This window comes from Lichenostomus cassidix, chromosome 8 (assembly GCF_008360975.1).
Source record: "Lichenostomus cassidix isolate B80296 chromosome 8, HeHo_3.0, whole genome shotgun sequence".
NCBI classification, from domain to species: Eukaryota; Metazoa; Chordata; class Aves; order Passeriformes; family Meliphagidae; genus Lichenostomus; species Lichenostomus cassidix.
In genome coordinates this window covers 19,648,918-19,667,997 of record NC_139489.1, presented here as the reverse complement: position 1 = coordinate 19,667,997, position 19,080 = coordinate 19,648,918, and the positions used below count along the sequence as shown (strand labels likewise).

Here is a 19,080-nt window from a genome sequence, read left to right as displayed (position 1 = left end):
CTGTATCCCTGCAGGCTGGAAGCAGGAGCTCAGCAGCACCATGTCCATCAGCACCGCACTGGCTGAGCTGTCCTGCTGCTGAGCTGCACCTAATCTTTGGGTGTGCAACTGTGGAAGTGTTTCCAGACTGCTCTGGAATCTCTCCACTTCTGGAACATCTGGTAACATCTTGCTCCTCGCTCAATTGTGTGCAGAGGTTGGTAGCCTTCCACATCTTCTAAAATAAAGGTAAAAAACCCCATGAGGATGAGGAAAAAGGGTAGTTAAATAGAAGAGGAGAAAACAAGGTGATTTTTTTTTTCCTGATGAGTTACGTGTCAGAAAGATACTTGGGTAATCAGTGAAAAAAAGAAAAAGAGAATTTTGTGAAATTCCATTGCTCTTGAAGTAGATCAAATTTATGTAGAAAATACTTAATGATGAGAGCTGCATTATACCTTAAGAGAACCAATTAGTTACCTCTCTTGAAAGACCATATTCAGTTACAAATAATTCTAAAATATGCATCTGGTGGTATGTTAAATTTGAATTTTTTTTCACTTATTTCTTTGATGTGAAATAAGACAGAATAAAATAAAACAACTCTTACAGTTGTTTTTGATTGTTGCTATCAGTGTGAAAAAGCTGTGGCCAGTAACACTAAGTTAATGTTCTAAGTCCAGTGAAACAGGCAACAGGACGTGACATTAATTAAATTCATGAATTTTTAAAGAATGAGTTGATTCAAACATCAATTTGCAGAATGACATAGCAAAAGAGACCAAGAGCTCTTCCCTGAAGGGGTGCATAAACACTCAGTGGAGACTTTGCCACTGAGCTCCCGGAGGCACAGAGAGGAGGGGAGGGCAGGAGGGTGAGGAGGTGTAATGGATGTTAAATGAAGTGTGACTTTCATGGGCTCCTGGCCTCTGCTCCTTCAGCCTTTGAATGCAATACATTGTTTTCGATGACAAATGTTGGAAAGTTGTTGATTGCCCAGGGTGTTTTAGGTGCCAAAAGGCTTGCAAATGAAAGATGGCAAAGTAAACGTGAAAGAGAGCATGAAACCATTAAAAGAATGTCAGTTGATGTGTACAAGTACAGAAATAAAAACAAAATTATGTTAATACGTTCCTCATTATTTTCCCTGGATGTAGACCCTTACTCATCTGTCCTTTCTTTTATTCTTTAATTAAATGTGTTTAAATAAATAAAACAGCCCTAAGCATATGTTATGACTAATGATATTACTGTAATGCCATTTCTCCAATAGCAATTACAGCTGAATTGTTGCTACATTTTCAATGAGGCCACAGCTCCCATTCACCAGTTCCTGTGAAAAGGGGCTACAATGATTCACCATATTGATTAAATTATTTTACAGCAATTTCTAGGTTGTAAGAGTGTGTATGTCTGTGCTTTTGTGGAGGGTAAATACTCATTGTTTAATTTTTTAAAAAAAAGAAGGGAACAAGTATTCTGGCAAGTAATACTTTGTATGACATTTTTCTGATATATAAATGAGTATAAATAATTACATAATGAAATGCATAGCAGAATTTCCATGTATATCAAGGTCAACATTAATATTGATATTTTAAATTATTTGATCTATCTCTGCTAAAATATGTCTTCCTTGGCTTCTGATTCTATAAAATAAGATTGTTCAACTCTGGGAAAAAAAAATTAGTGGAATAATCTGCCTATTGGTACAAAAATGGACCCACTCTTATCTTTTTGCACCCAGCCTCATAATTCTGAAAAAAAAAATATTAGCTAAATGTAATATTTAATATATTAGAGATAAAACATACATTAAGTTTTATAAGCTGTCCACTTCTTACACTCAGATGCTCTGTAATATTCAAGGCAAAGAGGTTTTGTATGAAGCTATAACAAATGATATCTTGTATTTATATGTGTATGTTATATATATTTTATATATACATATGTCTTGTATTATATATATAACAAAAGAGGAGAAGGAGCCATTTGAACTACTGGTGAACACTTATTGCAACTCTAACAACTTTTCTGGGAGTCTATTAGCACTTGCCTCGTCCACAACAGGACATTTTATGACTTTATTATAGATTCTTGTTTACTGGAATGCAGAGTCAGAATGCAGCTGGTTTGTTCCATATTTAGTAGTTTAACTGTGTATTTACTGTCACAGCTCTCACCCTGTCCAAGAATGTAACACTGAGAGCATTCAATAACACACTAAGAAACCTCCTTTATGGAGCATAAGAATCATTAACATAGCACAAGTTTAACTAATAAAGTTGAAAACAACTAATAAATCTACCTGGTTTTATTGTCAATTAAAGTCTGCATACATACTATGACATTCATTAACAATTAAGTGGGTAGATGCAATCAGAGATAATCATGTGTGCCACTTATCCCCGAGAACATGACGCACTGTTAATTCATAGGAACTGAAAGCCTAATTACTTCTATCACTGTAATTGATGGGCTTTGTATGTACTGCTTCATCATAGAAATTAATGTGTAACAAAATTTCCTCTAATTTATTGGCACCTCTGAAATAAAGGGATACTAGTTAAATATGCAGACTTCTGCATATGTGTGCTATTGGAAATTTCAGTATTAATTTCTACAATCTTTCATAAGCATATTTCAGCATGCTGTTTAAGTATATGGTAATTATGTCATTACCTAATTGCCTACTATGTTATTGACCATGTAGTAAAATTAATTTTTCAGTGGTGAATATGTTCGCTGACCATACATTTTGTGTTTGAAATATGGAATAGCTTATGGTATTAAATCATCCTACAGTAAGTTAAATACTTTATAAAACACACAGCCAAGGCTACATTTATATTCAAATATTAATTTTACTGCATCTATGATGTTATTTACATCTCTTTACTACCTGTTAAGTGCACTGAAGGTAGGAATGCTACCTTCCATGCCTAACTTATTTTCTCATATTCCTGTAAATTCAGCAACATTGGCTAAGTTAATCTGATGGCAGCAGGACTGATAAAATTCTGCTTTCTTGATACTAAGAACATGCAATAGAATTCAGATTAACTTGCTGGAGTGAGTGCACTCTTAAATTATGTTGGTTTTTTTTTACTCTCAGCTCAATGTAGATTTTTTAAATGTATTTTTAATATATTGAGCCAAATATTTCCTGTTCTTTGAGGTTTTGTTTCTGGAATAAGTGAACTATTTTCTAGAGACATCACTGTTTTCCTTGGTAACTGTAAGGTGCAAAGAGTCTTGTCATTGTGCTGCATAGCAGGGTCTGTGTGGGCATTTTGGTATCTGTTGTAGCAAATACTTTAAATTAATGTGGTGTTTAAGCTTTTGAGTAAGACTGATCAGGCTTCTCTTTTGAATAACTTGTAAAGTATCCCTCTTGTCCTTTCTCCTACTCTCTCTGGCCTATAGTGTCATAATTTAGAAAATGAGTGTCTGTGCGTACAGCACTCTTGGAGATCCTATACTGTACAGCTCACAAAACTGACAGTCAGAAATAAAACACATTGAAATGAAAAATTAAACAAGTTAATCTTATGTATGTAGATTTTTATGTTTCCCATATTCAAACTAGGCCAGATAACTCTGTGCTAGGATATACAGGGTGGACTGAATTAAGGCCTGTGGCTCAGGATTGTTTGGTTGTTGTATTGCATACTTTAGACATATAAAGATGTGCTTTTGATAAGATAGTGTTGCTTCCTTCCCCTTTCTAGTTGCACTATCTAATCTGCTTTCTATCTCTGCTTACTATTCCTGTACTCCAGAAAGCACAAAATTTGAAACATAGTTTTGACTACAGTTTTATCCATTCAAAGAGAAAGAATTGAAAGTCTATGTACTTAATTCCTGACTAACTGCTAAAGCTGGGTTGGCTGTTTTTATACAAATAAAGGACCCTGATGATCAGTAGAGGTTTTTCAAAGACTGTCACACACATTTTGGAGGGTTGATGAGTCCCTGTAGTTCACTGTTGCAGGACAGCGGCACAGGATGTTTAATACTGTGGTGTCATTTTCTTGAATCTTTTTCGAGCAATGGAAGCAGCTTAGAGTAGTGCTTACAGAAAAATGATTGACTCTTCCTACACCTTAAGTCACTTTTCTTCCCCCAGAGCTACAGAAGAGAAAGAGCTGGGGCAGCAGCTCATTCTCAGATGCTGTGAGTACCAAACTGAGTATTAAAGGTGAAAAAAAGAAGTCTCTAGGCTCAGGGGAGGGGCAGAGCTTTGATTTTCATTTGTTTGTTTGTTTGTTTTTTAAGATTGTAAAAAAAAAATTTTGTATTACCCAAATAATTCACTAAAAAAGAAGTGCAGAAATGCAATCCCTTCCTAGTTTTATTTATATTGTAAAAATTAGTCATGTTTATATACTTTGGTAAACCTGAAAACTTGTGTTAGAATATGTTATAATTCAGTTGGCAGTTTCACAGATATTTTTTGTGGTCAATAAAAAGGAAGGGAGATGTTTTCTCAATCATATTTAAAAACTACTTTGATCTGTTGGATTTTGTCATTGGAACAAATAATCAAGAAGATATAGCTGTGAGTAGAATAAAATTTATTCAGATTTATGAAATATTGATTTAAAATTTAAAAGGTCTGAAATTACCCTCTAGAAAAATCATCAAAAGTATTTACACTAAAAGCTCCTAAATAGTTATGGTGGAAACATCTTTAAGAGGCAATGTTGTAATTATGGGAAGAAGGGTAAAACACCTGTGCAGAGACTTACTGATGACTTGACTTTATAAAACATGATATTACTTTAGAGTTTGAGCAAAGATGTTATTCCGTTTTGAGAGTGGGGAGGGGGAAAGAAAGAAACAAAACAGGCTGCTCTGGAAAAAAGTGTGCAGTATTTCAGTATTTAACTTATAAAAGATTTATAATAGCATAGGTTATGATCTCAAGAGAAAAGTTTGAGGAAAGAGAGATAGAAAACAAGGTTTTGTAAGGATACTAGTGATTTATCCACAGGTTGCTGCTTTTATTCTGATTGCTTTTTCAAAAATAAATATCAATGAAAATTCTATCAAATTAAGAATTTGAGATAAACTAGATTTATTGTTAGGCAATAATAACGAAGTATAGAAATATCAAAGGAAAAGGAAAACCTGATGTGATAGTTGACAATTCCTTTTTCCATCAAACTCATTTAAACAAATGTAGATGGCATGAGGTTTGAGTGGAAGGATGGGTGCTCAGTGAAGGCAATGAAGAACTTGGATTTGCTGCATTTGTTATCGACTCCTCCTCTAACAATGAGAACATAATTTCCCATGTCCAAATTTCTCTCTTTTTGTTCCCATTTCCATGTTACTAAACCACAGTTATTCTGTCTGCCTCTTCTGTTTTGTTTCATTTTCTAGCTTACAAGTTTCTGTGCAGAGGGAATTTCCTATATGAATATGCTTGGTTTAATGGAACTTGGGAGTTTGTAAAGGCGATTCTGATAACAACAAATAATTATAGTCTCAATAATCTTTGAAAAATATGTAACAAAATTTAATGGTTTAAATTTCACCATAATTAGTTTTACTCCAGCGTTTCTGTGAAAGGAATCACATAATAAGCGATTAACTAAGACATTTAGCACTGAATTGCTTTTTCATGGCTCCTTGCTTCCATTAGAGAAAAAATATGTGATTTCTTTGGCTTCTCTTCTCTGGATTCCAAATGGGTAAACTATATTGACAATTCTTCTTAGCTTGTGCGGCTTGGTTATCACCAATTGCACGGTCATTAGCCATTGTCACTACAGTGGTAGTGCTTAACTTAAGATCCTTCTATTTTGTTCCTAGAATGCCTTTATCACACAATCCAGTTTCAGAATATGCTTATTTTGTCCACTCTGTGAACACTTTAGCCAGAGAGCAGAAAGTTTTTTGAAATTATTGTATCTCTCCTTCACACTGCTTGAATACCTCAGTAAGTCAGATTTGGAGTTTCTCTGTTAGTTCTACATTCCATTTGCTGTTATCTGTGAAAAATAATGTTATTTATGAATAGAATTTCTTGGTGAAAGCAGACTCAGCACTTTCTGCTAAGCCCACAATCTGACCAAAGAACATTTTAATTCTACTGTACCTCAAACTAATTCAAGACAGTGCAATGTTGGAAATGAGCGTATCTCTAAAAATGAACATGTCTCTAAAAATACTATACATTTGTGTGAAAAATCTTTGAAATGGGATTTTCTAATCTTGTAGCCTCAATCAGAGATTTGACAGCAGTAAAACTATTTCAGCTACTCTTAAAGATGCTAAATTGCAGGTAGATCCTACAGTTAGTGTTAGATACACGAAAGTAATGACATTAAGTTGATAAAAATGCATTTTAACATAGAAAGGGAAAAACTTTCCTGGAGCCAAAACAAAAGTAAAATTTCTGTGCTATTATGACTGAAAATGTAAAAAAAAGCAGTTGATCTGAAGATGAGAAGGTGTTCTCAAGTATTTCTGCTCTTTACTTCCTACATTGAGACCCTGGAACTTTAGTCTTTCTTGCCCTACATTCCAGCCTGGCTGGACTTGGAAGTTAAAAGTCACCCCATAGAGATCTTTTTCACCATCATCTCTGTCCCCTCATTATAGTAAGATATCTAGGTTTTGGGTTTTTTCCCTTAAAAAGAAAAAAAGGGGCAGCATATTATTCCTGTATGGCAAACTGCTGGATTTTTCATCTGCTGTCAAAGCCTGTCCTGGCCCTCCTAGTGTACCCTGGGAAGAAATGTATTTAAACTTCATAATCTCTCATTTAACACAGCAGAGTGCAAACATTGCTTCCTGTTTTCATGACTCTCTTCTAAAAGTTTCCTATCTCAGAGCTCTGCTTGGACCTCAGTTGATAAGATCCATGTGTCTGTGTGGAGATGTGTGACAAAGGCTTTGGGTCTTCAAGTTCTTCCCAAGTAAGAGTAATTTGTTTACATTTACTGTGAATGTCACTCTCCCTTGACAAGAATACTAAGCAGGTTAAATGATTTTGGTTTTATGTACAAAACCACTGATTATATGCTAATTTCTGTCCCTTTGCTGAAAGTCAGTATCTTCAAAGTTGAGATTGAAAAGTGCAAGATTCTCAACAGGTAATGAGAATTCTTTACCTCTTCCTGGATTGCACTCATTATTCCACATTATTTATTTTCTTTGTTCTAGAATATTAATCTACACAACTAACATTTTTTTTCTGATGTAAGCTTCTGTTTTTAAGAATTAAGAGTAGGCTGCAAACTGTAACTTAGAGGATTTTATTTTCTTCTAATTGTCATTGATAATTGTATATGTGTGAACCAGTATCAGGTCTAGCTACAGCTGAAGATGTATAAAGAGGTATAATTTTAAAGGGAGTTTTATGATTAGGAACCATTTACCTGAGAATACAGTTTCAGAAATATTTGTAGGGTGAGAGTCATTTGTGTGTTGGCATATTTTCATATACATTCTTCTAATAATCAGGAATTGGCAAATATCTTAACTCTCTGCCACAAAATGATCATGAAATTTTGATCTTGATCAAAATGAGACCTAAAGAGCAATGAATGAGGAGCAGAATCAAAAGCAGATTTTCACCTTGAAGGAATGATGGAATAAGCTTGAATCTGTATTAAGAAGCTGCCCATGCACTTTGCTGATTACCAGAAGGTGCATGGCTCTATCATATGCAAATGCAGGAGATTTTGCTTGATAAGGGTTTGACCTGATTTGGATGCAGGAAAACCCAGCAGCAACACAGGAGTCATCAGCACGAATTATAGCTGGAATGAATAATCAGGCTGGCATGGGAGAGGGCATAATACAAGGTTGTTCATCTCTGCCATGGGCCTCTGCACTCAGATTGGTCATAGAGCAGTGCAAATTGTGGCAAATGCTGTGCACAGAGCCAGTCAGGAGGCAAGCTCCATGCTGATGGTGAGTTTTATAGCTTATCACTGCAGCACTCCTCAGTGGCATTGGTATTTGCCATCTGTTAGCTGAGGGCTGGTAAAATAAGGCTCTGTCTTTGGAGCAATTGTCCAATAGAGCAAGGTAAAAATGGAGATTGAGGTTAAAGAGTCTTTCAAAGAAAATATTCTAGAACTGACATATTTGCTTAAATGAGTTATTTACCTTGATTTGCATATTGGACCTTATCCGAAATTTCACTTCCATACCTTCTAACACCTAAAACCACAAAATACATTCTAACCTTAATCCAAATGTTAGACTAAACCCACAGATTTTTTAAAATGTTGACTTATGAAAAAAAAAAGAATAAAAAAAAACCTCCAACAACAAAACTCAAACCCAAACAAAACAAAAGAAAAAAAAATCACTTCAGAAACGCAGTATTGGTCTGACCTGAAACATCAATGTTGAGGCACTTTGATTAAAAGAACACAAAATAAGAATCCAGCAAATGGATTGCAGAAGAAAGGTGTTGCATGTGGAATAGTGATATGTAATTTGCAAGTAAGAACCTGAAATAAGTTAAAATATGTTTTTACGTTCAATGGAATATCAGAGATGAGAAAAGAATTTGCCCCATTGGGTAATATTGATGAGTTAGAAGGTTATGAAAAAGGTTAGAGCATTGATTCAAATCAAATCTGGAGACAGAATTTATAATGTGTCCTGTCTTAAGTTTTCTTTAAAGTGTTTTTCTTTGTAGTCTGCAATGTCTGATTTAAAATTCAAACAAGAATCTGTTATCAAGGGGCAAATGTCCTGAATGGCTTCTAGTGTCCACACAAAGCAGGCATGCCCATTTTCAGGTGACCATCATTTATTTTTTGCGAAGATGTAGTGTGAAAATAATAAAAAAAGAACTACCTTAAAAGGCTCTAAATTAATAGCATTTACTTCTGGCCTTGTGGCTGGAGTGGTCACAAGAACATTGAGGGCCATGTACTTGCCTGAGTGCAGGTGACTGAATGTATATGAATACTGACAGTTTTATAAAAAGAAGGGAAAATAGATAATTTGCAAGCATTAAGAATTCTATTATAAAAATAACTTCAGGGAAGCAGCACTAATGTGGCTACTGAGAAGTACCAAGCTCTACAAACTTCACTCTCAGGATCTCTGTTTCCAAAGAAAACACAGGGCACTGAATCTTGGGAACATTCTGTCTTTTTGGTCTGATAGCTACTACTTCATTACAATAAAAAAAAGTGGGGGGAAAAAAAAGCAAAACCCCAAACAAACATTAAAAAAATCTTTCTGAATTCCAGTGCAACAAGATTGGACTTGTTAAGGGAAAAGCATTTCGGGAAATGTTGATTTTATTTCACATCATTATGAGACTTATCCCAGTTAAAAGTCAAAATAATCTGTTAATAGCCCCTAATATTCCTGTTATTTTCCATCGCAAATTAACATAGAGCTTGAACATAAAGTAAATGTTTCTGCAACAACTCAGCAGGAAACACTAACAGCCTACCTTAGAGTTCCAGGCTTGCAGAGAGTAAAGTACTGACTACACAGTCTGTTCATGTTTCAAATGTGTTCCTTGGGAATTAATTGGAAAGTACATTCAATGCCCAATAATGAAAAAAAATGCAACTCAAGAGCTCCTATCATAGTTTGAAGCCACATTAAATTCTTGTTTTTTGTTCTCTTTCCAAGGCAAAGCACTCTTGTATTTTTGCCAGTAAAACCAATGGGAACAGAGATTCTTTACCATTTTTGGAAATCGTAAGCAGTGCAAACTCTTGCTCTGTGATATTGTGTGAATTCTCCTGATATTAAGGCTGATATCATGACTTATTAATGGGAATCATTACATCAGCTCAACTGGGACCAGGATAAAGCCCTGGGAGCCTCTTTGAATCTAGCAAAACAACACAATGAAACCAATATATACCTAAGGAGCCTCAGAAATGTTTCTGGAGTTCCTTTAATATGGATCAGTCTCTTAAGCATTAATGATGAGTATAGAAAACCAGGAGAGATTTTCTTTGTGCTGCATGCTTTTTTCCATTTAATTTTATAATAATGCCTGTGATAGTGACCAAATAAAGCATAGTAGAGGCAATCTGTGCTTTTCTTCAGAAATTTCTGTAATTGTGGCATGTTTCTCAGTGTCATTAAACGAAACTAATGTAGCAAAGTAATATTTTTTGCATCTAATAATGGTGCTTACAACATACAAACAAACACCAAATACCAAAAAAACTCCAAACCAACCATCCAACCAACCAAATAATAGAACCAGATAAAGAAAACCAGCAGGGTGGGTTACAAATATCATTACCAAATCTATTACTCTTAATCTACAAATATCATTACCAAATCTTTCATAAGTAATCTAAATCAAGACTGATAACCTGAAATGTTGCTCCCAGAAATTCTTGTGAAGACCAAGGAAATATGTTATACTTTGGTGAACGTGTTCATAACCTCTGTAGACCTGGGGTTAAGGCACAAGGATCATCTCACTGTTTTAGTCAACTCATATTCTGATGTTGAGAAGCTAATGCATAATCTGCACTCTCAAAGAGCTACAGACAGACAAGTTTTGATAGCAGACTGCATTGGAAATATCTTCCTTGCATATATTAAATAGGATCTAATTTTTAAACTTCTTATATTGAATGTTAGTGTTAAAAGTGACAGCCTTTCCTTATTTCAAACAATCAAAATAAATAAATTTATTTATTTATAAATAAAACTCTGCTAAATAAAACAATATCTATAGTTCTGAAAAGAATACTATTTTCCACCTAATTATAAATTGAACTAATTTTAGCTTTTGTTCTCCTACACCTAGATGTGTTAAAAACTTAGCCTGTTGGCAGTATAGGAGCAGGAAATAGAACACAAAGGGGTTTTTTGTTGTGCTGGTTTCTGCCTTTCCAAGCAGTCGTGCCTTTTGCATGAAAATGGCTCCAGTTTCCTTGGCAATATTCTTAAGAGAGCTCTTTCCCTCAGGAATAGGAGAGCATTTAAACACGTTTTTAGCCAACTCACACTTTGCAGGTTGGACATTTACATATGATAAATAAGGTCAGGATTTGCCCTACAGAGGGGGAGAGAAAAGGGACTGTGTAGCTGGTTGGGGTCTTTAATGGGGTTGGTCTGTTTATGGAAATACTTTTACGTAGCTATGACTTAGAAAGCCTTTCTGAGCTGTCAGGTATCTCTGGGGATGCACAAGTCCCTCCTTCCATCCTTCTGGAGCTAGTGAGGAGAGGCCCATGGTCAGATGGTCCCACATCTGTCCTGCTTGGGGCTTCTGTGAAGGTGCCTTGTTGAGGAAAGGTGAAGAGCCTGCTTCTTCCCATTGATCCCAAATGGACACAATGGAGACATTTTGGCTCAGTCTGTGCAGCTTCTGGCCAGTTTGAAGGTAAAAATGTGAATGCTGCAGTTTAAAGCACATTATAAAGGAACAATTGCTTCAAAAGAAGAGGAAGGGACTATACAGCTGATTTCTCACACTTCCTTCCCATTTAGCCTTTAGTGGGCAAAATGTACTTTAATTTTAGGTATGACGTGCAACCTTAATACAGAATCAGAGTTCTGGGAGGTATTTTTGGCAAGTGCTGCACCGTATCAGTTTCACACATGCTCGTGCTTTGTTGCAGTGTTCACAAAATAGATATGGATCTTGCCCAGGATAATCTATCTGTTTAACTCTTCATCAGCAGTGGTTGTTAAACTATGGGTTATTGGTAATTTTATATACCTGTAGTCTGGTAACATTTGCAGATTTGACATCAACATGTGTGGTGGATGCTTGTACTTTGCTTTTCTCTTTGGGGTGTTGAAAGACTTTAATGTAATAGTAATTTTGGGCTTTGGACAAGGAAATAATTTCTAAAATGGTTCATTAAACATAAATCATGGTGCTATTCCTTCTTATAATCCAAACACCTGATTTCTTTCCTCAATTCTGCACTAATTGCATTTAACTATACTTAAAGAGTTTGGCAACTAATCTTGTCAATAAAATTAGTTTATTGACAATTTTATAAACTGGTTCTTGTCAATAAAATAAAGATAGGTCCACATTTTATTATCTATCACTTAGGCAGAAAGCAAAATCCACATGGCAGTGGAATCAAATCCCAGGATATAAATCCAAATGACATATGTTTACTATTTTTAACTATCTGGTGATTCAGCAATGGTTTGCATTGACTTTGGTCAGGGTCTGACAGGCGAAAATGTGACATATTGAAATGGAAATTGTAATTATTATTATTACCATGATAGATATTCATCTATTTTCAGGTATTGTAGATAGTGAATCATATTTGAATATTTTTGAGTGTAGATAATTGTATTATTCATATGTTAATATAATTTTTCTTGTATTATTTTAATACATATTTAGTACATGACAATATGTAGGAAATTTTGAGTATCAAAACATTGATTAAGGAAAAAAAAGCCTTCAGAAAAGATAAAATTACGATGTTGTAGTTTAGACTGGGCCCATAGCTACTGTATTTATTATTATTGTCTGTTAGTTCAGACTGGGCCAGTTGGGTTTTTTGCCTTTGGACATTTGGCTATAGGAGTTCTGTACCATTTGAATAGTGATTACATGATTATAATACTTAGAAGCATACATTAGGCATGGGGACTAAATACATCTAGAAAAAGAAGAAAACAAAGGTAACTGTACAAAATGCAGATGAGAGGAGTTCTCTACATTTCCTATGATGGATTTTTTCCTCCCTTTCCTCTAACAGTGTAGGACAGAATAAATAAATAAGGTGTATTAGAGAACAATTAAAGTGTAATTTTTTTCTGGATCATATTTCATGAAACATACAAGCGTGTTTCCTAATTTTTGGTTGGATTTTCTTATCACTTAAGTCAAAATGAGTGTTCCCCTTTTCTTCAGTGGTAAGTAGATCAAGCCAGGAATTTTAGGTTTATTAAACACTTAAAAAAAAAAAAAAAGCATTGAGGATGAGGCATCAGGTACCATCTGTGCTATTCAGCACAGAGAAGAAACATAAGAGAAAGATGCAGAGATGAGAACATTTTAATTCATATAGTTCGTATAAACACTATTGGAAGCATGCAGTCAAGTGCTTCACGGCTTGGAAATGTCAAAACCAAAGCTTGTCTCCCTACGTTTTTACACTGAGATTATACCTGCAAGGCCAACTTGAAAAGATACATCCCTGTGAGACGCTGTCCTGCCATGTCAGGAGGGACATATGCACATGTGAAGGGTTTGTAGAGAGGGCCATTCTGCAGATCCTTCTTATCTGGTTCAACAAAATACAAAATCTGAACTGTTACTGCAGCATAGGCTATAAGGAGGTTTTTAATGATGAAATTACTTTGATATACAGTAATCTTTAACAGTGTGGAATTTTTAGAACAAAGAGATAAAGATGGAATAATAATAATAAATTGAAGACAGAGATTTCATTGAATGCTCACAGTTGCATTATACAGAATAAAACCATTTAATCTTATCTAGTTTGCTTGAAAGATTAGGAAGCTAAAATAACTTGGAAAGATCTTTTAAAGTTGCACTTAAAATTAGCCTAATAATAAAATGAAGCTTTCAAATTTTACTACAGAAAAAGAGCCAGTTTGGGTGAACTATGAAGATTGTAGTACCTTGGAATCTGCAGAGCAGGAAGCCATAGCTGGAAGGTCGACTGCAGGAAAATACAAAAAATCTATTCAAAGATTACAATGAAGCAAAGATGGAAAGTCACTGTCCATTGATTGACCTTCAGTCCTTCCTCAGAATCAGTCAGTGGAATAACTCATTTAATCAACTACTACAATTCACATGGTAATTAAAATAGCCTCTCTGCTCTCTTTCTGAGAAGACATGATGTCTGAGAAGACATTTGGACAAAAAGGTCCTAGGATCTCTAAGAGATGATATTTTCATTAGTGAGACTGTGTCCTATCAGGAAGCAGGACTGGGGAATAGAGGGGATCTATTGCTTCTTGTGAAGTGGAGGGTGGGTCCATTTGTCTGTGGTGTTACAGCCTTCACTTTTTCTTCCTATTATAAAACCTCTGTGAAAGCAAAGCCAAAAAGTAAAGTTTTCCTTGTAATGGAGTGCACAGCTTTTATTTTGTTAGCAAGTTGTCCACTACTCAGACAGCATAACACTGTAATAATTTAAAACTATATTCTACAGCCTATTCCAGTGGGTCGTTTTGATACGCTACATTAAGATTTAATTTATGGAAGTATGTATAGGTATATAGGCTTGTTTTCTTCAGTTTGGGTCTGGAAAAAAAGATAACAAAAAGATGGTTGGAAGTAGGAAAAAACCAATATTCATTTGTGCTGGATTTTTATTCTTATCTACCTCTGCACCCCAAATTTAGTAATATGGTAATCCCAAATTCTTTGTACAAGCCTATTGAAATGTTCCTTTCCTCTCTTTAATGTTTATAGGTATGCACATATGTATATATATAAATACTATAATCACAGGAAAACATGAACAAATTTCCCAAACTTTCAGCTTTTAACAACACAGGGAATTATTCACTTCTCTTAATGGTTACTTTTGCTCCATTTCTTTTGTTTAAATATCTTTTGCTGCACTTTATTTTTCTTTCAGTTGCATGCTTCAGCCTCCTAGGTTTTTTTTTTTCCCCCCACAGCCTCTTCATCCAATTAGTAGAGCCTTGCCTACTCTTTAAAAGCAGATGACAAAATATAACAGTTTTATTCCTATCTATTTTTTCACAGCTCTGTTTGAAGACACTCTGGCCCCAATTTACTACAGTGTGTAGGCTCTTATGCCTATTCAGCTAAAAACTTGGGAATTATTATAGGCATTAACTAACGTCTATGTGTTTTGTATCTGGCTGGGTGTAGGCAGCAGAAAGGTGAACAGTTCCTGTTTGCATAGTGCTTTTTGTATTTGCATAATAGTAATATAAAAAATGATAGTAACAGTAAAACCTGTTGGTTTATGAAATAAACCTAAATATTCTAAAAATACGGTATTCCAAGGCATAACCTACCATCTGCAGGTTTTTTCAGTCTAGCTGCTTACGTCTGAACACTACAGAGCTTGGTTACATTGACACCCATGGGTTGAAAACAGCTTCTTTGTAGATTATGACTTTCAGAGTTATGATGACTATCAATTTATTACATCCTGCTTGCTCAGTACTGACTATTGTGCTCTGGAATAAATAATTCATGCAAATAGTACCATCAGAAGGAACTAATGTTATATATTTTTTTACCTGCAGGAAGGATTTCTTTTGCAAGTTGCCTAAAAGTGTGTATTTGTACACAGATGTTTACACATTGCAAGGCACAGTGAGAAACATCTTTCTGTATAAGAAGAGCTAGTACCAAAATGAACGAAATTCAGTCTTGACATTTCTGACAGCCAGAGCAGGATTCAATTCTATCACATTTTTATCCCATAATGACCTGCCATCATTGTTCTTCCAAGACTGACAACAAAAATGATCCTCTTTGAAGCAATGGCTTCAATATGTGAAGTCCCTGTTTAGACACCCCATGCACCCCTGAGGCATTTGAAATTTGTGATTTCCTGTCATAGACATTTTGGAGGTAGCAAACCCTCCACTGCAGTGTGTTGACTCTGCCAACAGCACCATGACAAGGAAATATTAAGTTTTTTAATGATATTGTAAGGTTTAATTATGCAGTTGACATGTGAAATCTATGGTGATGTATGAAGTGGGGAGGAAGATTGAGTGATTTACTGTTGATATCCATGCTAAAATCTACTGTTACTACAGAATTTCAGTAAAATTACTTGACAATAAAGAAGGCTAATGAATGTTCTAGAATCCACATAGCTAAAATTAATATTGTGCCAGTTACTTCCCAGGACTTAGATTGTTAATAACCTTCTAAGAGACAATAACTTTCTGAAAAACTTTTTGTTCTCAAGGTCACTCAAAACTTATATTTATCATCATTTATTTAATAAAAGCTAAAATTCAGTTAATGAAATCTAAGCTAAGAGATGAAGAAATTTCATAATTACCTTTGTCTCAGATGCCAACTTCTTCCAACACAACATGGTACTGATTTGATTTGACCCTCTTTTAAAATCCTTGTGCTTCTTCTCCAGCTGTTTCTGAGAGTGCTTTAAATCACTACAGATGTAAAGCTATACTTCCTTCCCCCTAAATATTTTGTTTGTTTGTATTTTTTAACAGGACAATTTGTAATTAGTTTATTGTAGGTTGATCACATAAATCCTGTTAAAGGAAACTAATTTTAACCTCATAAGCAAGAAAGTCAAATCTCGGGAGACTGAGGGATGATTCAATAATGCCAAGGGTACTACAGTTTGTAAGGTTCTTCTTTCATGCATTCCCTCTGGTCCTGATACATGTCACCTTTGTCAAATACAGTGCAGACCAAATTTTTTTTTTTTAGTAAATTAAAAATAATAATTGTAATCATAATTTTAAAAATATGTTTTGTTTATCATGGTGATTTTTTGAGTTTGAAAGAATAGCATCCCTGAAGCTGTTTGCTCAAGTTGTGGTTTATGACAATTGAGCTAATAATTACTTGATGTAATCAATCTTCTCTTTACTCTGAAAGATTTCTTTAAGGTTGTTGTTTCTCATGGGATGTTAAAGTCAGTGTCCATGAATCTAGTGTGCTGTAAATATTTCTTTGCACTCATTTTCATATCTATTGCATGGGAAATAGTAGCTTCAATGCCTTTGAGAATCTGATCCCTCAAGGTGCAGATATCAGAGTGATTTGTAAAGTGGAACAGACAAATTAATACATTTCAACCTTGACAGATATTGAGTTTGTACCAACATCCTCTTCTTGGCATATGTCCACACCAACCATTCTATAAATCCGTTTCCAGGAATTATTCTTTGATTCAAAACTAAAATCTATTTTCAGCACATTACTATACTTACTGTAGCTCTCTTATGAGAGAGCAAAAATGTCATATTCATGCCCCAGCATCTGCACCTTCAACAGAAAATAAAAATTGAATAAATAAAGCAGGCAATATTCCATAGGTCTCATTGAAATGTAAAGTTATTTGAAAAACAATATAATATTCATGTTTTGTCTTCTACAATTGGGACAGGAAATCTTGGTGAGATATGAATGCGAAAAAAGAGTTTCTTTTACATGTAAACTCTGCTAATATACTGAAGGCTCCTTTATGCAATATTAGTTTTATAGAATGTGTACAATTAGAAAATGTCATGCTATAGCTCGCAGGTAACAAATCATGTGATGTAGTCTGAGAATGTGTTGTCTTCAGGTTAGCATGTAACAGGTTATGACAAACCTTCTCAATGTCCTGGAAGGATAGAGCATTTCCTGGCTGGAATATTGTCTATATTAAAAACTGCTGTAGTGCAATTTAGTATATATTCCTTTCCCCTTATATTCCCTTGTCCTGACTCATCCTGAATCATTGACGCCAAGAGACATTGGCCATGCTTTTTCATACTGCACATTTCAGTTAAGTATGCTTTTTTGTGGCCTTCCCTGGGAAAGGGCATAATGAGTTATTTTACTTCAGATTAATTGATAGCTTTTGTCTGATGGCATTCCTGACTATAGTTTAAAGTGAAACAATGTTACTTACAATCTCACTAATACAATATTATAAATTGTTTCCTGGCTAGAGATTAGACATGCTTCATTCTAGGATTTATTTACCTATCTGACACAAGAAACACTGTATGTTGATGTACATGATGTATAATTCTGTTGTATGAGGATCTCATAACGAGTAATTTTAATCATCTGAAAAGCATGCTACCATCCAAAAGATGTGTTGTCAGTGATCTCTTATGACCATTAGCAAACAGCTTTTATTAATCTGTTAATCCATGCATTACAGATGCATATGGAGGAACTACTGTGTGAAGGGTATCACATACTAGAGCTGATAAGGAACCCAATCAACCTTATGATAAAAGGATGAAGGCACCTCATAACAAGGAGTTGCACCACTATACGTCTTTTTCTAAAATATGTGTTGTAGGTGAAGATTGCCTGGTATTTCTTTTTCAACATGTCTTTTGTATTCCAAAGATTTTATAGTTCAGTATTGTACTTGTATACATAGACAGTTTTAATTGTAGTACTCTCTGGTTTTCCCATTTTTAACAATTATTTACTTCCATTACAGCTAGAAGAGGAACGCGTTCTCCCTTTTACTTACCACTCAGTGTATTTGTGATGTATTTTGTTACTATCTGGCTGGATTAGGCACAGAAATTTGTAAATAAATGTTTGTCCTTAGTATATTAACACATGAACAGCAATGTTTGTGATATTTGAGTGTGATTAGCTCTTGAAAATTCATCAAATGTCCTGAGATCTGCGTTGCTTTTTAAAAATTCATAAAAAGTTTTGAAGGGTGAAAATGGTTTGACAAGTAGGCAGGCCACAAAGAAACTGACACATCAAGGGAGGAAGATCAAACAGGAATAGAGCAGCATATTCATACTGGAGGCTGAGAGCCTGGCTGCACTCCAAGGAGGTTGAAAGAACAAGTAGACATGAAATATAGAGAAAGAATAGAGACAGGAATCTCAAGGTGGGGAAATGAAAGACCATTTGACATTCAAAAAGGATTTTTTAAACATCTTTGACATGCAGTCAATAAAATTCACCTCTGCTTTGCTTATTTAACTAGATGCAAAAGTTTTCTTCTAGTAGAAATGTACACTGCATGAAATTTTCAGGAAAATATCTCCTGTTTAGGAAGGAAATACTCAAGGGACTTGGCAAGGGTCTCAAAATAATCATTCTGGCTTTGATGTGGGTTGTGAGTCAATAGGCTCTACAGTGAAGTCATCCCTGTTACCTGTTAGCTGCAATTTAACCTTAAACCTTAATGATTTATGTCTACTACACTAAACATGAGCTACATCTTTCATATACTGCCTATTAAAACATCCCATTATTTTTATTGTAAGTATTTTATTGAAGGTTCTGTCATATTTATATAAAGTGTATTGGTTTGTGTGCATGAATATTCCTAAATCTGAAATGAATGGGAAATGAAAATGTTTCCTTAGTTACATTTTATTTTTTTGTATTAAGCAAGCATTTAGCACCATGTCATGAAAGAGGTATCTATGTAAGTGTCAATGGGAAATATATTTAATGAT

General features: G+C 34.7%; 1 protein-coding gene across 5 annotated transcripts in view; it reads left to right on the top strand.

Moving 5' to 3' along the window:
- The window catches only part of LOC146433995 (uncharacterized), a 324,515-nt gene that overhangs the window by 304,030 nt on the left and 1,405 nt on the right, over window positions 1–19,080 (top strand). For 4 of the 5 annotated variants that reach the window (XR_014853778.1, XR_014853782.1, XR_014853777.1 and 1 more), the window contains one exon: window positions 15–196. Coding sequence is in view for 1 of the 5 variants with exons in the window: in XM_085068246.1 (XP_084924372.1) it covers window positions 15–66 (52 nt within the window). In the remaining 4 variants the exon portion in view is untranslated. Of the gene's footprint in view, window positions 1–14; window positions 1,614–19,080 lie in introns of those variants that run through there. The other variant, XM_085068246.1, reaches the window with a different exon arrangement.